The 23,015-nt window shown below is 38.5% G+C and overlaps 1 protein-coding gene across 1 annotated transcript in view; it reads left to right on the top strand.

Annotated features, from left to right (window-relative positions):
• Positions 1–5,093: 5,093 nt before the first annotated feature.
• LOC115921148 (centrosome-associated protein CEP250-like) overlaps positions 5,094–23,015 on the top strand; it is a 30,882-nt gene continuing 12,960 nt past the window's right edge. Inside the window, exons 1-6 of the mRNA XM_030978293.1 lie at positions 5,094–5,161; positions 5,510–5,575; positions 10,212–10,277; positions 19,074–19,130; positions 19,752–19,808; positions 20,578–20,628. Of these exons, the coding sequence (XP_030834153.1) occupies positions 5,120–5,161; positions 5,510–5,575; positions 10,212–10,277; positions 19,074–19,130; positions 19,752–19,808; positions 20,578–20,628 (339 nt within the window). The 5' untranslated portion in view covers positions 5,094–5,119. The remainder of the gene's footprint in view (positions 5,162–5,509; positions 5,576–10,211; positions 10,278–19,073; positions 19,131–19,751; positions 19,809–20,577; positions 20,629–23,015) is intronic.

Below are 23,015 nucleotides of genomic sequence, written 5' to 3' on the forward strand. Positions count from 1 at the left end.
AACCCACAAAGGGTGAACATTGAACCTGGGCCCGCATTCTAGATAATACATTATCAAGGATCATCTTCGAAATTGTTTCTATCTTTACATAAATCTGCATGTAGGTACTGCTTCCACATCATACTTTGTCGTTGTGTGTAATGTTCCGACGATTCATTTTCATGTCGGGAAACCCTCTGGCGAGTTTTTCAGTCGTCAAGAGAAACTTTTGTTTAAAAAAGTATGCATAAAATGTTTTAACACGTCCATTGAAAAGCAAGATCATTCGCATCCTATGGCTAGCGCTAAAATGTTTTTTTAGGCCCAATCTTCTTTAAACTTGTTATCAATTTCAAGTGCCAAACTGCTGTAACAAAATTGTTCACAGCCAATTGAAAAATGCAAGGATTTCAGTAGCATATTATATTATCAGATTTCTACCTTGTCACTGATACGGCGATTAATGAAACGTGGTCCCAAATAGAAGCCTGCTGTTATTCATATTCATATCATTTTATTTACAAAGTGCAACGGTGCCTATCAATTGTCATATTCTTTTCTTCTTGCTTGCCATTTCGTTTGCATTGTATGCATGCATATAATGTGAGTTGCTCTAGAAAGTGTACATGCATATCACTGCCAAATGCGCATTAGTTTGAAGTTCGACGCTATGCAACTCGGTGCCATTTTGATTGCGTCTGAAGCACAAATTAGGAGTAGATATTGATGAATTTTTCTTCTTCCAACAAAGTTGTCATTATCGAAGGTTAGAATAGCAGCTGAAGTCTAGCTTGGGTGAGATTATATCGTGTGCTGCTTTGATTGAGTATGAACAAATTGGGATTTTAAACACGGAAGTGAGATAAAAATGTAAAAGAGAACAAAGGATTGTATGTGGGTAGATTATATAGTATGGGGTGTATTTATAACTTTGTGGAGGAAGTGTTAGAGGCAAACATGAGGAGAAAAGAAGGTCATATAATTTTCCGATGTGAATGAAGCGGAATTTGAGCAGTATATTTTTCTTCTATTTTCTTGTGTATAAACTGAGGCGCTTTTGCTATGTATGTATTAGATACCCTCAGCGTCTTTCTTATTCTCCCTCTGCTCTCTCTCTCTCTCTCTCTCTCTTCCCCCACGTGTGTACATGTATTTCTGATTATCTAGATTTCAATGTTTTACATATTAATGGCATAGCAAACTTAATGTTTGTAGGCCGACTATTTTTCTATAATATTATAAGAAAACCAATACCTATGGAAGCACTGTTGAAATAACTGTATCTCAAAGGTGGTGGAACATCTTAAAGAGGGGGCACAAATAAAAATGACACTTCCAGAAAACAGGAAAACCCACAAAGTTTGATAAATACACTAGAGACATTGAATCCAAAATATTCTAGTTAATACGTTATCAAGGATCATTTTCGACATTGTTTCTATCTTTACATGAATTTGAATGTAGGCACTGCTTTACATCATACTTTGTCGTTGAGTGTAATGTTCTGACGATTCATTTGCAAGCGAAGCGAGCGACAAAAATTGACTTTTTATAAACTGAACGCCTCGAAATGAGTATTATTCATAGCCATATAATAAATACAGACAACCGCGAATTTATACTAGGGCCATATTTGAAGAAAAAACATTTACCCAGTTGTTTTTCATAAAAGTGTTGTCTCTGGAATACTTTTCCTTGAATTTGTGATTTCTGGTAGAAGAGAAGGATCAAAGGGAGACTAGGTCAAGAAGATATTTAGGGGCAAGGTTATGTGCTACTTTGTATGAAACAAGTAGGATCTTGAAAGTAATGCGAGAATGGACCAGTAGCCAATGAAGTAAGCAAAGAACCGGTGATATATGGTCATATTTCCTACTTAATGTGATCAATCTAGCTGCTGAATTTTGGATGCGCTGGAGAGGAGATATGTGAGAGATTGGGAGGCCGTAAGGCTGCATGTTAAATGTTCCACTTGATATGTTTTTCTTTGGATTTTCTTTCATTCATTCATTGTGACATTGTCATAACACTTCTTTAATATGGATATAATTTTATAGGTCTTAAATTGGCCTACTGCAAAATGATTATCCCGTTCTATTCCATGCTTTTTAAGTATTGGTCTTATGCAATTTTGCTAAAAGTCCTAGGGGTACTTAGTCAGGGCTGTCAACTCTGGAAAACTGCTTAGAGGGAGATTTTTTTTTTGAGAAAATATTAAGTGCCAAATCCAGCCAGCCGCTGAATAAGCGGGAAAAATTCGCAACGACTCAGCCAGCCGCTGAATAAGAGGTGGGGGAGGGGGGAAGAGCACAATTGAAAAAAAAATTGTTTTGGTATACGGTACGGTTTGGCGGGAGAGCGGGAAGAATGCGTAGTGGCGGGAATCTCCCGCTACCAGCTTTTGGGGCGGCGGGAGAATGAGCGTGGTGGCGTGAGACTCCATGACGGAGGGTTGACAGCCCTGCTTATTATGTCTAATTATGGTCCATCCTCTTTTGAAGAAAAAAATAAAAGTTTGGTAGGGTGACGTTTACATTGATACAAATGTAAATGCTCTACACGAGTCCAAAATTAACAGATAATGGGAACCATGCCGGGTAAATTGAACGATGATTCAAACAACAGTCAGTATGACCCAAAACTTCTTAAAGTCACTTAATCAGGAAAAAGTAAACCATCTTGATTGCCATAATGTTGGAAATCTTGGACTCTATCTCGAAACATAAGGCTACCAAAGTTATCAATTACATTTTTAGATGTATAAACTCACATTTTAACAAATTACGAAAGACATTTGTTATAGGATTAATAACTCTCTTTTGGGGATTTAAGGGATTATGCTGTCATGATTCCTGTCTGCTTTAAGACAATTAAGTTGGTCAATTACTCTCTTCCGGCAAACAGGGGATAGAAACCAATGTCATACTGGAGCTAATGATTCAATGTTGTTTCCAAATGCCGCAGGCCATTTTGGACGGCTAAATGAAGGAAAGTGTAAATTACTTCTCTAAGGCGACCATGTCCACCTCGATGACACATGTTTCTTGCATTCATGCCAGTGCCAGCAGCCAAATTGGAGAACACAGTAACAACCAACCTACAAAACTAAGAATGTATTCTTTTTGTATATATCAATGAAAACCCATACCTCAAAAATACATTTAATCTTCACAACTGCATACTTGTCTATTTAAAAAAAAAAAACACAAAACACACACACACACCCAAATCCTGTCATGAAAGTTATTTATTGGCTATTTTGGACACCATCATGAATTTGCGGGTGGTGGTCATAGCACATTTTATTCAGTATAATGGATTTGTCGACCCCTGAAGCCTAGGTGTAGACACTAACATTACATCGCGACTTTTATTTCAAAACATACCAGTGTTTATCCTTACATCTGAAACAAATTTTTAAACTTGCTATTTATAGCTTTACTGTATATATTTAAGAGACTGGCGGCCATTTTGGATGCCATCTTGTAATATTCAGGTTTCCTGGTGGCCATAACGTACGTCTCCCAAATCCTAGATACCAAAGTCACGTCTATTAGATGGATATATCATGATTTATGGCTATTATAAAGTATTGGCGGCCATCTTGTACGGCATTTTGAAAATAACCACTTTCCTGGGGTCGAATCTTCTTTAGTATGTTCTTCCTGATGTCAAACACTACTGGAAACCGTTCAATAATCTTTTGTTGCAATTATTTGTTAAACCAGATTTTGACTGACTATACAAGGTTGTACTATCAGTAAATGTCCATGGCTATCTCTAATGTCAGAGACTTTTGTTAAGTTCCCATTTGGGACACCAATTTGTTTTGTTTACATAAGTTTGCTGCTAAATGCCTCAGCTCAAAATGACAATATGATGAACAGATTACTCAAGAAAAAGTACCCCTTTTGACTGTCTAGTTTTGGTTTTAAAGTATTTTCTGCTATGATCCACACGCAAAATTTGGCAGGGACGTTGTTTCTTTTGTTATTTTGTATACTACATGTAAGTCTTCATTATAAAAGACGAGCTCTCAAATGGGAGAAAGTCTCCTAAGACGGCCGTGTGCCTCTGCCGATTCTAACTTTGGATAAGAGGCCTGTGCATTCTACACACATGCCGAGTTTAAAACACAGGGATATATGAATACTTTTTCTTATTAAAGATAAAGACCAGTTGTGGTCATGCGATTGCATTGTGAAAGAAACGTTGTGGAATCGATCAGAAAAGGTTGATCATCTAGAATATAAGTATTAGTGTGTACTGCAAGGTTCTGGAATCATCAAAATGATAAGAAATATTGCCCAGTCTTCGTAAAGTTACAAGCACTGTACACATAAAGATGTATATGGGACTACGCACACGTGCGCGACACGTGCGTTTATCTCTCACATACCAATAGATAAACTAATTTACCAAATATATCAATTAATAGGCGGTTTCCCGGCAAAATTTGTATCATCATGTATTAGTCAAAACATATACTTCCACATGATTGGTAATAAGAGCTTCCAGTTCATTTTTTTTTTTATAATTGGGGCATTTCAATACTGGTCTTTACATTTAAGAAAAACACCTTATAACAGCTTATAACCCTCTAACGTGTAAGTTTCATTCCTGCTACAGTCATGACTGTAGGCCTACACAAGAACTATGGTGTAATTTACTATGATAGAGAAAGTATTTGCATGAAAACTGCAATTCTGATATGATAAGCCTTTTACATTATAATGATGTTATCATACATAACATCAATATGAACATAAAATAATTTCTGATATATAGAACGCAAATTAGATTGGTATATGTCATAGAGCTGCCAATTTGTGATGGATGTATGGCAACTTTGAAACCCATAACATTGTTAATAAGTAAATAATTTTTCCCCCTCAAACTGGATGTCACTGACCAGCTTCTCTTGTTTGTAATACATTGTAGGCTTCTGTTTAAGTCAACTTGATGCCAAACTGGAATTTCCCTTTTAACCAATCGAATCAGGCAAAATAAGATTAGGACAGTCACCGCATCTTCTTGCTTGACAAGTGCTCTTGCTGCCATAAACGATAGATTTTACCACTGTCTGTCAACCTGAATTCTATTTCTATCCTCCATGCAGGTTATCTTGTAGATATCAAAGATGGCTGACGATCCAGCTACGAAGCCTAAAGAGCAGGCCAAGGTATGTGAATGGAACCAGAATACCACCTGTTTTATCTCAGCTCGCTTGGTTTAGGTCAAAGAAGTAACCCAGGAGTGACTCTACAACTTTTCAAGTTTGAAAAGCGTCTGAAAATGTTCATTCCTATGTAGTGCGAATTCAAATAATTTCATAGATTTCGGAGGAGTTTAGAGTTCGGAACATTATAATTTGTGAGGAAATGAACTTTATGTTATGCTGAACTTGCAGTTTTCATGTGTACCTTTCTGGACGTAGATATTTAAACCCTACTACATGTATGTAATTAATTTGTAATAAAGTTGGAAGGACGTAACATTATAATGTAAATATGCTTTAATTTCTTTTCAGTTGATGGAACAAAAAGAAGGAAAGAGATCTGACGATTCACCTACAGAATTGTCCTCCCCATTCAAGGTTTGTGTGAATGAAATTTTCAATTCCATTTCCTACTTTAGTTCCACGTTTATACCCAACAGGACCTTTTTCTGTAAGAACAGCCAAAATGGTATTTCGTTGTCACAAGTATGGACAAAAAAATCTTATTAACTTCATTCAAGTAGCTGTGGTAGCTATAAATTAAAAACAAAAAGACCCTGGGTAATCCGCCTAGTATGAGAAATCAGTCTTCCCCATTACAAAAAATGATCTCCTCTCCATTTTTTTAAAAGTTTATTTTTGTTAAGGTTCATTATTCCAAAACACAATGTTCCAATACCTAAAACATCTCCTGGGGGAAACTCAGCAGAAAGTTGGAGAAAGGTCTGATGATTCAACTACAAAACTGGCTGGCCCATCCAAGGTATGTGTGCTTGAGATTTTCAATTCCATTTCTTACTTTGGGTCCAAGTTTATACCTAAAATGACCTTTTACTATATGAACAGGCAAGATTTTTAGTTGCCATACATATGGTAAAAATACATATCACCTTCAGTTAAATAGCTGTGAAAGCTACATGTATATAATAACAAGGCAAAAAGCTTGTCAATCTGCCTTGTCAGAAAAATAAGTCTTTCCAATGGATAACAATGATCTCTGTGTGTACTTAGATACCAGGCACAATGTTTAGATATATGATCGTATAGGGGTTACTTGTCTTTCGAAAGGTTTTTTTTATCTGACAGTTTATATATTCCAAGAACACAAATTTCCATACATGTACCTTTAATATCCCCTTCGGGAAACAACTCTAAACAACCCTCTTTTGGGTCCTGTTGGGATCACATACTTTATAAATGCTCTTAAATTACGCTACTACAGAATGCAGTGTGCAGTGTGCAGTGCAGTGTGCTTCCTCTGCTACTCTAATTGACAATATCTTTAGTAACTTACAACCTTTTCCCTTATCTACTATTGTTGTGTCGGACTTGTCTGACCATTTTCCTGTGTATACTGTAATTCCTTTGGGAAAAAAACTTGTAGTCACCCATAAGAACATTTATGTTAGAAGAAACACCCCAGAAAATATTAATCAGTTTAGAGAGGCGTTATTGGCGACAAACTGGAGTGATGTTCTTTTGAATCAGTGTGATGAGAGTGCCTTCGATATTTTCATGAATAGGTTTTTATTGTTGTATGATGCTAATATTCCAGTAGTAAAGAGTAAAAACAACCGTAGAAGAACTCCACGTATGCCGTGGGTCACCAATGCTATGCTGAAATCAATAAATAAGAAAAATGAGCTGTTTTATAAGTATAAGAAAGCAGGGACGGTAGCTCTAAAAAGGAAATATTCCGTTTACAGAAATACTCTGACTTCTGTGCTGCGTGCAGCCAAAAAACAATACTATTTAGCACAGTTTAAAGCAACTTACAATAATATCAAGGGCACGTGGAAGGTGATAAGAAATGTATTTCAAAAAGCATCTAAAGTAACAAGTATAATACAAATGAATATAGATGACCAAATGGTTGAAGATAAAAATATTATAGTGGAAAAGTTTAATGAATATTTTTGTAATATTGGTCCGAATCTGAAAAAAAATATTCCTAACAGTCAAACTGATTTTCATGATTACTTAGTAGAACCTAACATGCAAAGTTTATTTCTGGTGCCCACAAATGAAGAAGAATTGCTTGGTATTGTTAGAGCCCTCAAGAACAAGAAAAGTCCTGGGTATGATCATATTGGGAACGAACTTATTAAGCAAGTTATTGTCGGTATCCTTCAACCACTAGTTCATATTTTTAATTTGTCTATGTCAAGCGGAGTTGTACCGATAAACATGAAGATAGCAAAAGTTGTACCAATTTTTAAAAAAGGTGACTCTCAATTACTGACAAATTATCGTCCGATTTCTTTGTTAACCTGTTTTTCAAAAATTCTGGAAAAAATTATTTATGTAAGAACTATAACATTTTTAAACAAAACATGTGTCTTCAGTAATTATCAGTTTGGTTTTCGGGAGAAGCATACAACAACACATGCAATCTTACACCTTATAGATAAACTTGCTTCTGCCTTAGATAGTCGCTTACACACCATTGGTACATTTTTAGACTTTTCCAAGGCCTTTGATACTGTAGACCATGAAATTCTCTTAAGTAAATTATGTCATTATGGTGTCAGGGGAGTCGCCTTGGATTGGTTTAGAAGTTATCTAACTGAAAGAAAGCAATATGTGTCCTTAAATGGAATTGACTCTAGTCCCCAAAAAGTAACATGTGGTGTTCCCCAGGGATCCATTTTGGGACCACTTTTATTCATTTTGTATATTAATGATTTTCAACGCTCATCAAGTGTATTATCATTCATATTTTTTGCTGATGACTCAAGTGTATTTTTTTCTCATAGATGTCCACAAACATTGTTGAAAACTGTTAATGAAGAGTTTCGAAAAGTAATGAAGTGGATTAATGCTAATAAGTTATCCTTGAATCTTCAGAAAACTAATTATATACTGTTCAGTAATTCAGTTAATATTTTGCCAGGCGAAGTGGCATTCAATAATAACCCAATTGAGAGAGTAACTTCAACGAAATTTCTTGGAATATACATAGACGAGAAACTGAATTGGAAAACTCATGTGGACAAATTAAGTAAAGAGGTGTCAAAAAATACTGGTGTTATTTATAAGTTGAGATCATGTTTACCTCGAGAGGTATTGTTCATTTTGTACTCTACTCTTATTTTATCATATATCAATTATGGTATGTTGGCATGGGGCAAATCATCCAAAACTCAAATCCACAGGCTTTTTGTTGTGCAGAAGCGGGTTATTAGAATAATTTGTAAAGCAAATTATCGTGCACATACAAATCTACTTTATTATGAAAACAGTATTCTAAAACTAGAAGATCTATATTCAATGCAACTTGGAATGCTCATGTTTAGCATTCACTCTGGAGACCTCCCTCCTGCCCTTGCTCAAATCTTTAGAAGAAATAACCAAATTCACAGCTATAATACTAGACAGGCTTCTGCTCTCCATTTACCATATGCAAGGACAACCTTCACTTTGAATACACTAATGTCCACTGGCCCCAGGTTCTGGAATTCACTTGATACTACCATAACAAATGCTTCAAGTATCTCAGTTTTTAAACGTAGACTTAAGTCATATTTTCTTGACAAGTATGTCGATGACACATGAATGTGTTATCAAGCTTTATTGTTAGTGTACTGTAGCATATTTAACTCTACTCTTGATCTTTTTTTCGTTAATTCTTGACTTTGACATATAACCCCCTTTATCCCTTTTCTTTTTTCTTCTTCTTTCTCATCTGTACATACTACATATACCATATATTCCTACTTGACCTCTGCACTCAGAGAGCAATAACTCATTGATGTCTCGACTTGGTGTCGGCTTGGGTTTGTCCATATTAGATCATATTAGATGCAACGTTGGGTAGTTGTTCTCTGAGAGTATTTTGTAAATAGTTTTATATATTCCATATTTGTTGTTGTATTCATAAATAAGTTATCTTTGTCACATCATATGAGGGGGCCTTAACTTAACAAGCTGTGCTTCAACCAAGGTCTCCTCGTCTTCCTTTGTTCTACATTGTACTGTTATGATTATACTCTATTATATTTTGTCACATGTGTTTTCTGGAAGACAAATAAACTTGAAACTTGAAACTTGAAACTTGTTTATATGCATAACTTGTAGCCATTGAACACTGCTGCCAAGTCCACGTGTAGCTGTAATGCTAAAGAAGATTTATTTCTTTGTATTTTCCCATGTCCAAACTAAGGCATATTAAAAGTTTCAAACACCTCAAAAGAAGAACAAAGTTGATTTTGATTTTGTATTCAATGTTTTGTCCCCTCTTTCCACGTTATTCAGTCCTCACATAACAGTGTAGTAGGGTTTAACTGAAATTGGATGAAAGCTCTCTATGAATGTCATGAACCCCACCCCCTCCAGTTTGCATCGATTTAAGATTTCAGCTTGATATTTTACTGCTGTTATGTCAGTGTTCATATGCTTCTCGATAACACCCAAGCTCTTAAGCATTTTTATAGTTTATTACAATGTTCTTCATTCAATAAATATCATATAATGGGCAGATCAGAGCCCTTTTCATAAAACTAATTTTGAATAAAATTGCCAAAATGCTATGACAAATCTTGTCACAGCTTATCAAATGTGCATTGCTTTTAGTAGCTTCAGTTGGAACTTTTTATTGATCGGAAAATATAAAATGTCTAGCTTTTGGACAAGTAGCTTAAAATATTCAGTTATACATGAATTTGTACTGGAAAACCGCAGGAGATGTCTGACTTAAAGACACCCTCAAAGCCTGGACAAGAATGGTATGAAAATACTCAGGGCTGATTAATTGAACTATAACATGTTCAGAACCGAATCATTGGTGAAAAATATATAATATTAGATCTATTACTTGCAGTGCCAAGATCAACTTTCTATTAAAGGAGAAAATCATTTCGATTTTGTTTTAAAGAAAAGAATGATGGAGTTGCCGCTATAAAACGCCTGATTGAGTGTTAGCAAATTGTGAATAAAGTTGGAAATAAGATACATGTTATGAATGTATGAACTCACATTTTAATGTAACTAAGTCTATGCTTTAATTTATTTTCAGTCGATCAAGGAAAAAGGAGAAGAGAGGTCTGGTGATTCAACTGCCAAACTGGCTAGCCCACCCAAGGTTTGTGTGCTTGAGATTTTCAATTCCATTTCTTACTTTAGGTCCAACTTTATATCCAACATGACCTTTTACTATGTGAACAGGCAAGGTATTTCATTGTCGTAAATATGTTAAAAGAAATGCCTATCACCTTCAATTAATTAGCTTTGACAGTTATACATTAAGAAGGCAACAAGCTTGTGTAATCTGTCTTGTCATAGAAATCAGTCTTCCTTATTGAAAACAATGATCTCTTTACCAGGCACAATGCTTTGATATATGATTATATTGGAGTTACTCATTTTTCTGAATATTTATTTTTCTGTTGGTTCATATATTCCAAAATATAAATTTCCCATACCTTTAAAAGTACTATGTCCCATTTGCAGGCCCAAAAAATGAAAAGGTTAAATTTCAATGGCATTTGAAAGATAATACTAATTTAGAACTCCCCTTAAAAAAAGGGGGGCTTGAAAATGTCTTTAAGTGGGAAAATAACGACTATTAGTTACCAAATCGACTTGGGAGCTTGAGAGCCAATAAGTAATAGTCTTGATTTTCAGACCATTGTACCGCATGGTCGTACGTTTTATGCTGCGCAAAGATTCAATCACTTTAATTTTGGCCATTACAAGAAGTAGGTTATTGATGGAGACAAATCCTTTACAGCTCATTTTATGTATGTTATTACCAAGAAGAAAAATGTCAATCACTCACTCAATACTGACAATAGTGTCTGACAGTGTCTAGAAAGTCTAGCAAGTAAACAGGTTTCCTTGCATAATTTGAATATAAGGACACTGCTAACGTTTACATTTCACAGATAGGACATACATGACATATTCATAATTCCTGCAAAGTTCTACAGAATTTGAGGTTGGCTGCAAAAGGGGCATAGTATCTTTAATATCCAAGTGGGGGGGGGAATAATTCAAACAACCCTCTTTGGGAGTCATAATATCCTCTTTAGATCACATGCTTTATAAATGATCTTGAATCCCTCATCAACTTTTTTTTCAAATGATCAAGCCAGCCTACCGAGAGTTGTCTCTTTACACATCTGCAGAAAACAGGGATTGTATGCATAATTGTAGCCATAAAATAATAAATAATGAAGTCATTTTTCATATAGCGCATAATAATAAATTCTCTATACGCTTTACAGCAATCAATTATATAATGAATTACATGCTTAATCTAAAGATGTAATTATGCATGAATTAACAGAAATCAAATCGTATACAATGATGAAAAAATGAGATATAATATATATGATAAAAGGGTGGGTAGCGTCGCGTTGTGGCGCGTTGACTTGAATGAGACCATTCGTCCGAAGCCCTCCCCCCCCCCCCCCCGGTTTGGCCGAAAGGGTGCGTTGGGATTGTCGTGTATTTATTAAAATAACAAAAAATAATATTCATTTCTTTCTATGTATAGAATTCAGAAAGCCCCCCCCCCCCCCCCCCCCCGTTTGGCCGAAATGGTTGACTAGTCTTCCACATCAGTCGTTTATAATATAATTTACGGAATAGTAATTTAGGTCGTTTCAATTCAAATAATCAAGATAGAAACAGATTAAAAATTAAATCAAACTAGCTTCTACGTAGTCTTGAAGATCAGTTGTTTATAAGATTTGCATCAATTAATGAATTTAATAAATATTTTTAAAAGGTCAAATAAATAATATCCATTTCTTTCTATGTATAGAATTCTTTTTTGATGTAAACTAGTCATGCTTAACAGTCTTTACAAATGAAATAACGAATAAATAAATAAATAACGGAGTAGGCCTACCACCATAATGCACCCTTTCGGGATAAGCGAGCGGGGGGGGGGGGGGGCTTTCTGAATTCTATACATAGAAAGAAATGAATATTATTTTTTGTTATTTTAATAAATAAACGACTGATATGCAAGACTAGGTAAACACCTTTATTAGACATTTTAGATATTATAGTTATTTGATTGTGTTTCTTGTTATTTATTGATTTAATTCTTATAAACGCCTGATCTGCAAGACTACGTAAAAACTAGTTTGATTTAATTTTTAATCTGTTTATATTTTGATTATTTGAATTTAAACGACTTAAATTACTATTCCTTAAATTAAATTATAAACGACTGATGTGGAAGACTAGTCAACGCACACTTTCGGGAGAACAAGGGGGGGGGGGGGCTTTGGACGGATGGACGCTACCCTACCCACCCTTTCGGTATAAGCCTAAAATTATGAACACAATTCTAATAGTTAAATAATTTGATCTTTTATTGTAGTAAAGAAATAACATTATTTGACATAAACTACCATATAATTACAGACTATTGAATGAACATAAATGTCTTCAGAAATGATTTGAATGAATCGACCGTCGTGGCGTTACGAATATTGAGGAGGAGGTTGTTCCACAGGCGCGGATCCAGGATTTTCCAATAGGGGGGGCCGGAAGTTTGAAAATTGCGCCGACCGTTTTTTTTCAAGGTCATATTAGAAGCACCATACCATTACAATTTTTGACATTTTCATCGGGGGGGGGGGGGCTATAGCCTCTTATCCAAAAAAGTAACTTTCTGGTTTCACAATTCGGCTAGTGAGCGAAGCGAGCGAGCAACAATTAGAGCAAAATATGTATTTTGTGAAAGTGTTATTTATAACCAAAATAAACGAGAAAAGATGTCAAAAAATCATATGCGGGTAGCTCGCTAACCCCCCTCCCCCCCCCCCCCCCCCAAATGACGCGCGAAGCGCGGAAGCTTTGACCTTTCATTAATTATTAGAGAAAGAAGACGATTTGTAGTTCCATTCTCGACTCTTAATCCTTCTCTGAATTCAGTTTTCCCCCTCCCGCGCAAAGCGCGGAAGCTTTGACATGTTATAGTTTAATGAAATTATTAGAGAAAAATATAATTTGTTGTTCCATTCTCGACTCTTAATCCTTCTCTGAATTCAGTTTACCCCCTCCCGCGCGAAGCACGGAAGCTTTGGCCTTTCATAGTTTAATGAAATTATTAGAGAAAGGAGATGATTCGTTGTTCCATTCTCGACTCTTAATCCTTGTCTGAATTCAGTTCCCCTCCTCCCCCCCCCCCCCCCTCCCGCGCGAAGCGCGGAATCTTAGACGTTTCATTAAATTATTAGAGAAAGAAGACGATTCGTTGTACCATTCTCGACTCTTAATCCTTGTCTGAATTGAGTTCCCGTCCCCCCCCCCCCCTCCCGCGCGTAGCGCGGAAGCTTTGACGTTTAATTAAATTATAAGGAAAAGGGGATGATTCTTTGTACCATTCTCGACTCTTAATCCTTGTCTGAATTGAGTTCCCGTCCCCTCCCCCTTCTCGCGCGTAGCTCGGAAGCTTTGACGTTTAATTAAATTATAACGAAAAGTGGACGATTCTTTGTACCATTCTCGACTCTTCCTTGTCTGAATTAAGTTTTCCCTTGCCCGTGTGATGCGCGTAAGCTTTGACGGTTCATTAAATTATTAGAGGAAGAAGACGAATCGTTTTACCATTCTCGTCTCTTAATCCTTCTTTGAATTCAGTTTTCCCCCTCCCACGCGAAGCGTGAAAACGTTGACGTTTCATTAAATTATTAGAGAAAGAAGGTGATTCGTTGTACCGTCATCGACTCTTTATCCTTGTCTGAATTGAGTTCCCCCCCCCCCCCCCTCCCGCGCGAAGCGCGGAGGCTTTGACGTTTCATTAAATTATTAGAGAGAGAAGACGATTCGTTGTACCGTCATCGACTCTTTATCCTTGTCTGAATTGAGTTCCCCCCCCCCATTCTCGCGCGAAGCGCGGAAGCTTTGACGTTTCATTAGATTATTAGAGAAAGAAGACGATTCGTTGTACCGTTCTCGACTCTTAATCCTTGTCTGAATTGAGTTCCCGCCCCCCCCCCCCTCCCGAGCGAAGCGCGGAAACGTTGACGTTTCATTAAATTATAAGGAAAAGGGATGATTCTTTGTACCATTCTCGACTCTTAATCCTTGTCTGAATTGAGTTCCCGTCCCCTCCCCCTTCTCGCGCGTAGCTCGGAAGCTTTGACGTTTAATTAAATTATAACGAAAAGTGGACGATTCTTTGTACCATTCTCGACTCTTCCTTGTCTGAATTAAGTTTTCCCTTGCCCGTGTGATGCGCGTAAGCTTTGACGGTTCATTAAATTATTAGAGGAAGAAGACGAATCGTTTTACCATTCTCGTCTCTTAATCCTTCTTTGAATTCAGTTTTCCCCCTCCCACGCGAAGCGTGAAAACGTTGACGTTTCATTAAATTATTAGAGAAAGAAGATGATTCGTTGTACCGTCATCGACTCTTTATCCTTGTCTGAATTGAGTTCCCCCCCCCCCCCTCCCGCGCGAAGCGCGGAGGCTTTGACGTTTCATTAAATTATTAGAGAGAGAAGACGATTCGTTGTACCGTTCTCGACTCTTAATCCTTGTCTGAATTGAGTTCCCGCCCCCTCCCCCTCCCGCGCGAAGCGCGGAAGCTTTGACGTTACATTAAATTATAAGGGAAAGGAGACGATTCTTTGTACCATTCCCGACTCTTAATCATTGTCTGAATTGAGTTCCCGCCCCCCCTCCTCCCGCGCGAAGCGCGGAAACGTTGACGTTTCATTAAAGTATTAGAGAAAGAAGATGATTCGTTGTACCGTCATCGACTCTTTATCCTTGTCTGAATTGAGTTCCCCCCCCCCCCCATTCTCGCGCGAAGCGCGGAAGCTTTGACGTTTCATTAGATTATTAGAGAAAGAAGACGATTCGTTGTACCGTTCTCGACTCTTAATCCTTGTCTGAATTGAGTTCCCGCCCCCCCCCCCCCTCCCGAGCGAAGCGCGGAAACGTTGACGTTTCATTAAATTATTAGAGAAAGAAGATGATTCGTTTTACCATTCTTGACTCCCAATCCTTGTCTGAATTCAGTTGCCCCCCTCCCGAGCGATGCGCGGAAGCTTTGACATTTCATTAAATTATTGCAGAAAGAAGACGATTCGTTGTACCGTTCTATATTACAGCTACCATGGATAAATCACGACCGGGAGCGTCATAATTTTGTGTTATCGGGCGAGGGCCGGGCCGGGGCGTAGCGACCAAACGAGATTTTGCAATGTTGAATGCTGAAATTATGCATTCTAAAAAATCCCTAAGCCCGATATGTACGTTCTTTCCGCTATATTTATTTCTAGCTATATTTCTAAATTTCCTGGGAGACTTGTCCCCATATCGGGCCCAGGATCGCCGCCCCTAGCTGTCCATGATTACTACCAACATGAGTTCTAATACAATCACAAGCGAGTCGATACGAGCTGAATCCAAATGAAGGGCAAAATAAGAGTTGTCAAGCGGCCCTACCGTTAATTTAAAATTTGACTGTTGAGTATATAACTTCTATTTAAAAGACATCCAAAATGTTGTGCCCTTTTTCAAATTTCTCACTAAAGAGTGATGACCGCAGGGGCTGTTCTTAACGTTTAACTTTGAATCCGCGGCTCGAGATTTTATGCGGCCGGCCCGGCCCCCTCTATTCAATAACGTTTGCCAATGAGCCTCCTGGAATGTCCCCTAATCTCCCGATTACAGTTTTCCCATATTTGTCGTTACTGTCACTTAGCGCCATTTCCTTGCCTTTCCCCCTTTCTCACCGACTTTTCTTTTCCCCACCCCCCCCCCCCTTCACCCTCTCAGTGTTATCTAGGGTACGCACATGTATGTTCCCTCTCTTTGAAAGCACCCCTCTGTCTCCGGTGTGTAAAGTCAGTACGGGCCGGATTTTTGTGTATTGCGGGCCGGACTTTGTTTCGTGAAAAGTAACTCTTTATCGGAAATTTAGGGAACACAAATTCGGTCCCTCCTACCCCGGAGTTAGAGGGAGGGGGGGGGGGGCTTTTTATTTATCTTTTCTCTTCTATTTTCTTTTCTCTTCTTTTTTCCTTTCTCTTCTCCTTTCTTTTCTCTTCTCCTTTTTTTTCTCCTCTTCTCCTTTCTTTTTTTCTCTTCTTTTCTTCCTCTTTTTTTTCTTCCTTTTTTTTGCGCCGCCAATAGGGGGAGCCGCGGCCGTTTCGGCCCCCCTGGATCCGCCACTGTTCCATAGGGTGGGTCCATAGTAGCTGAGGAATCTTTCGCCGTAGAATTGAGTATGGGTTCGTGCGTAGAACTTGTAGTGGACTTTGTTGCTAAGATCGGAGAGTGAGGGCAACCAGTGACAGGCAACCAGTGGAGACGAAGGAGGATGGGTGATATGTGCTCTGACCGTCGGGATTGCTCAATCATTCTGGCTACGGTATTCTGAATGCGTTGTAGTTTGTTCAGTTCTGTGTCTGGGAGGCAACTGAGTAGAGAGTTGCATGAGTCGATCCAGTCGTGAAATGACGAATACATGGACGAGTTTATTCGTTGTTTTAGTGTCAATTAAGGTACATCCGGATCTGTCCGATTTTGCCATGGAAGATCTGCAGATGTTCTTAACTTGGGTTTTCATCGTAAGTTGGTGGTCAATGCTAGCTCCCAAGTTTCTTGCCTTTGCTGATGCCGCTATGTTGGTGTCACCTACCATCACGGTAACGCTGGGATTGGGCCGATCAAGGAATCTTGATGGAAATGTAACAGTAACCTCTGTTTTCTTATCGTTTATGGCAAGTTGATTTCGAACAGCCCAACTTCGAATGTCCTCAATGCATGCGTTCAGTTTGTAAGTGAATACATAACGTTCTGAAGGATGAAATATGGCATAGATCTAGGTGTCGTCTGCGTAGATCATGCTATTGAGCTGAAATGATGTCGTTGATCGGTGCGGTGTATAGGGTGAACGTAAGTGGCCCCATGACAGAACCCTGAGCAACCTCGATAGTATCCTCGACAGTTCGTGAGGTACTGGTCCCAACTTTGACGACGTGACTCCGTTGTGAGAAGTACGATCTCAACCAGCTGAGGACAGTACCTGCGAGTCCTTGACGACGGAAAAATCGATCTAGGATGAGAAGGTGATCGATCGTGTCAAAAGCGGCTGTGAAGTCTAATTGGACAAGTATGGCTTCCACGTGCTTGTCCAACACAATGAAGATGTCGTTGTTAATGCGCAGTAAGGCCGTTTCTACATTGTGGTGAGATGTATATGCCGATTGTGTCTGAGGAAGCAAGTCATGTGATGTCAGGTATTCCTGTATCTGGGCAACTGCAACCTTTTCGATGACCTTGCTAATGTGACTGATGTTAGAAATAGGCCATTAGTATGCAAGTACTTCAGGTGAGAGGCCAGGCTTCTTCAGCTTAGGAGTCATGACAGCTTCCTTCAGTGATACAGGAACAACCCCAGATTGTAGACTTTCGTGGACAATCTTAGTCATCACAGATAGAAGTTAAGATAAGCACTTCTTCAGAAAGGGTATAGGCATAGGGTCGAGGTCAAAGGAAGTTGTCGATGTGGACTTAAGAATGGTGAGAATCTCATCTTCCTTGGTGATATCGAATTCTACCATTGTTGATTGATATGTCTCTAAGATATCGACCGATAGGTCATTATGAATCACAAGATTCAGGTCATCTCGGAGATGTTTGATTTTCTCTTGGAAGTAATCAACGAACCGATTCGCAAGCTGAGCAGAAGATTCGTGTTGAGGAAGGATGTGGGTATGTACTGGTGAGGTTAATTGACGTACAACTTGGAACAGGTCTTTCTGATTGAAATCTGAGATCTTTGCCTGTATGTACTGATTCTTGGCCAGGTTGATCTGTTCGTTGCAGACCTTGCATTTTGTCTGGTAAATATCTTTGTCTACTTGGAGGGAAGACCATCTCATTTTACATTCACATCGTCGTCTCTCCCGTTTCATCTACTGCAGGGCTTCTGAATACCATGGGGCGTGAGGTCGGGAGTATAACCTTCTTCTATTTTTCAGGAGCATGGTCGTCCATCGATCATTGCTGCCAAGCTGCCCTCGATATTTTGTTCTTTTCTCCCACCATTTTAAGCCGTTAAATCATGTCACTGGGTAATTAGTTAGGTACACACTTGGCTCCAACAGGGGAAGTGTTACCTTTACTAAAACATGAATTGAAATTAAAACAATGACGCTGACTGATTTTTGTCTCGCCTGCGTAGCAAAAAACGAGACATAGGCGCCGCTTTTCCGTTGACGGCGACGGCGGCGACAACGTCAACATCAAAAACTTAACCTAAGGTTAAGTTTTTGAATTTTTGATATAATTTTGAATGTGTATGTTCTTAGTCAATGAAACTTAGACTATAGGGTTACCAAGTATCCCCAATCATGTGACTAGAATTTCAGGTCACTAAGTTAAGGTCAAAGGTCATTTTAGGTCAACAAACTTAGACTGTGTTGTGGCATCAACATCAAGATATTGGATTTTTAGCATATTTTCAAAATTGTTCGTTCAAATTCCATGAAACTTGTACCCAAGGGTTATCAAGTATCACAAATCATATGACACAAATTCCAGGTCACAAGGTCACAAGGTCAAAGGTCAGTAGACTTGGAATATTCACAACTTAATATGAGAATTAATAATTTTATTATTAATTTGTTCATATTTCATTCAAGTTATCGATCGTGGTACAATTAATAGTAAATAGTTCTTCCGGTGATTCTTAGTCACTATTCACTTCAAAATGTGATTATATTCAGAGGATTTCATTTTTTGGGGCCTGCTAATGAAGGCGAGACAGCCGAAAGCGTTTCCCTTGTTTTATGAAATGTATTTATAAAATGTCTACATAGAATATAAAATTTGGGGTCACAGTGTCCTGTTTGGATCACATGCTTTATAAATGCTCTTTATCCTTCCTTAACTCTTTCAGATGAGTGAGCTACGCGATGAAGAGTTGGATTTACAAAGACAAAGGATCTCTTTAGAGGTTTGTATGCATAAACTTTTGCCTTTGAACACTGTTGCCAAGTCCGTGTATTCTGTTATGCTAAAAAAGATTAATTCTTCCCATGTCCGAACTAAGGCATATTAAAGTTTAAAACACGTCCAAAGAAAGACCAAATTTGATTTGAATTTATATTCAATGCTTTGTACCGTACCGGGGTACTCTCTTTCCACATTGTTTAGTCCTCACGTAACAGTATAATAGGGTATTGCCAACATGGGATCTTAGCTCTGTGTCAATGTCGTGTATACTCTATTCAATATGTGTACCAATTTTCATCTTCATATCGCTTGAACCTTAGCTGAGATCTCTGTGTCAATGTAAATGCCCCCCCCCCCCGTCTACCTTGCAGCACTTTCAGAATTCAGTTTTATATTTCCTACTGTTATGTCAGTGTACACTATGTCACTTGATAACACTCCAACAGGGAAAGTGTTGCCTTTTCTAAAACATGGATTGAAACTTAAAAAATGAAGCCGACTGATTTTTTTACTTGAAATGTATTTATAAAATGTCCATATATAATATTAAATTTGGGGTAACAGTGTCCTGTTTGGATCACATGCTTTATACATGCTCTATATCCGTACTCAACTCTTTCAGATCAGAGAGCTACGCTACCAAGAGTTGGATTTACAAAGACAAATGAACTTGTTGGAGGTTTGTATGCATATCCTGTAGCCATTGAACACTTTTGCCAAGTCCATGTATTCTGTTAAGCTAAAGAAGATTTAATTCTTTGGAACTTCCTATGTCCGAACGAAGGCATATTTAAGTTTAAAACACGTCCAAAGAAGACCAAATTTGATTTGAGTTTATATTCAATGCTTTGTACTCTCTTTCCACATTGTTTAGTCCTCACGTAACAGTATAATAGGGTATTGCCAACATGGGATTTTAGCTCTGTGTCAATGTCGTGTATACTCTATTCAATATGTTTACCAATTTTCATCTTCAAATCACTTACCATAGGAGAGATCTCTGTGTCAATGTAAATGCCCCCCCCCCCCCCGTCTACCTTGCAGCACTTTCAGAATTCAGTTTTATATTTCCTACTGTTATGTCAGTGTACACTATGTCACTTGATAACACTCAAAATTCTTCAGTATTTTGTAGAGTTTATTACAATACCCTTATGTTCTTTATTCAATAAATCTCATGTAATGGGTAGACCAGGGCTTGTTTCATGGTGTTTTACAATTTACAACTGTTCAGTAGATATGCCTAAGCTCTAGAGAGCATATCAGCGATGATGTTGTCCATTCCCTTAATATGAGTCTCTCTTAGTCCATATGGCTGGGGGAACAAGCTCCAACTAAACAGTCTCTGATTCTTGAAAAATAAGGCTACCAAACTTATAAATTACATTTTGTGAATGTATAAACTCACATTTTAATATAACTAAGTCTATGCTTTAATATATTTTCAGTCGATGGAGGAGAAGGGCGAAAAGAGGTCTGGTGATTCAACTGCAAAACTGGTTTGTGTGCTTGAAATTTTCAATTCCATTTCTTACTTTGGGTCCAAGTTTATACCCAACATGTCCTTTTACTATGTAAACAGACAAGGAATTTCATTGCCGTAAGTATGTTAAAAGAAATAGAAGGCAACAAGCTTGTGTAATCTGCCTTGTCATAGAAATCAGTCTTTCTTATTGAAAACAATGATCTCTTTTGGTACTTATAAATACTAGGCGCAATGCTTTGATATTCTATATAAGTAATACGCTAAGGCTCCGCGGGGGGCGCGACGTCTCGGCGAGCCTTTGTATTCTATTGTTTTTTAATGAGATCGCCGACCCAAGTTGGTGCGGCTATCTCCTCCTGAACCCTCCCCTCGGGGTACCCGTGCCCGGTGCCATCGTCCGCGGGAGAGTCTACTCTGTGGAATTGGCTACACTCCGCCCGAGGTCCTCCTCCGTGTCGACGTCCAGGGCGAAAACAGACGCGACATGCATAATGCAGGATATGCGTGACGACAGAGATACCTCATGGATATTTAACATTACATGCGTAGACACACGACCGATGACTATCCGTATAAAATTGTATACACAAAAATCGGTCGTAAAAAAACTCGAACCATATTCCATACCTTACCTGGCTTACCATGTCGCACGCAAGTACGCCAAAACACGTACATTTTCGCAGTTGCGAGATCGAGACGGAGCGTAGGGCTCGAGTTTTTGGCGGTCGATTTTGTTTTGGTAGAAGCTGGATCTAGACCATGAACCACTAAACATCGCGAAACTCAATCAATCAATTTCCATCACGAATTCACGATTGCTGCAATATTATAAAGTTTCCATAAATAGAGGTATGAAACTAAAGCCTATTTTGTGATGTTCTCGCCATGTTTACGTAATTTTGATAATCATTTCTTCAAAGTAAAGAAAATCAGACAAAATCACCGTAACTGACACGCATACAATACAGTGCATTGCCACTGTGTAGTGTGTGTGAGATGAGCTGAGTTGCAGTTAACTCCAGGAAGCTCCAACACTGGTAGCGCAGGCGTCCGACGCCTGCGGCGCCGGTGTTGAAGTTTCCTGGAGTTACGCTGCAGTTATGCAGCAGTGTGTGAGTTGAATTCGAGTCGAAGAGATTTGACACTTTGAAATTGTTATCTGTTAGTTTGCATCATTATTGCCGCGATTTCAATATAGTTTCGTGAATAGATTTACGAAACCTGAGCTTAGAATTAGTAAAAGTATTACTAGACTCTAATGTCTACGTTTTTAAAAGACTGTTTGATTTTCTTGTGAAAATTTTACTTTGTAAAATGATTATCGGAATTCATGGCCAGAAATAATCACTATCTAGGGTCTATTATGTTACAGTTCTTCCATCAAATCAATGCATGAAAACTAAGACCCCGTTCTCACTCACTTCGTTGGAGCGCTCTGGAGTGCTCTAACTAAGACCCGCTCCTCAGGAGCGGTTCTTAGGTGAGTGAGAACGCTCAAAGTGGTCCAGGAAGCGGACTTCTGGACCGCTCCAGAAGTCCACCTTCCGAGGTGGTCTTGAGGAGCGGGTCTTATTAAGAGCGCTCCAGAGCGCTCCAACGTTCAATGTGAACGGAAAGCGTACTTTGAACGGAAATGACGTTCCGCGCGATGAGCGATCGGGCAGGCACTACACATATACATGTATACGGGACGCGTTGCGAACGGGACATCAGGTGACATAGGGTTTGGATTCCGCGCGCGAAAAAATTGACCCGCCTACCTGAGCTGCCATAGCAACAAGACCACTTTGACTCGTGGAGCGGTTTGAGCCATAAAAACTGCTCGGAGTGTGAACGCTCGCAAACCGTTCCTCAAGACCCGTTCCTCTGGAGCGGTCTGGAGCGGTCTAACTAGACCACTTTCAAAGTGAGTGAGAACGGGGTCTTAATTATTGAACTAGAAAAAGGAGTTTCTTTTTTAATAGGCAATTATGAAGCAGGAAGCCCGAAACATTAGCCTACTAAACAAATCTCAACAAACTGTAGGCTTATCCTTTGATGAATTAATGAAAAAGTAGCCCCAGAAAAAAGAGCCCCCGAAATGGAAAAAAGAGCCCCCGAAAGTTTCCAAAAATTTGAAATGGAGCCCCCGAAATGAAAAACTTAATTTTTTGCCTGTTCCAGTGGCTGAAAGAATAACTACCGGTACAGTTGGATTGTTTTTTTTATTTAATATAAGGCCAAATTAAAAAAAAACATGCTTATAGCGTCCTGTTTTTTCGAAAAATGGGAAGGAGGAGGCCCTTTTTTTTTTCTTTCAAATGGCCGCTCCGTACATTTTTCCTGACATTCGGGCTATTTTTCAAGATGGCGGCCGACAATTTTTTTTTTTTTTTTTTTTAATCAGAAATACATTTTAGC

This window comes from Strongylocentrotus purpuratus, unplaced genomic scaffold (genome assembly GCF_000002235.5).
Source record: "Strongylocentrotus purpuratus isolate Spur 01 unplaced genomic scaffold, Spur_5.0 spur5_contig_812, whole genome shotgun sequence".
In the NCBI taxonomy this organism is placed as follows: Eukaryota; Metazoa; Echinodermata; class Echinoidea; order Camarodonta; family Strongylocentrotidae; genus Strongylocentrotus; species Strongylocentrotus purpuratus.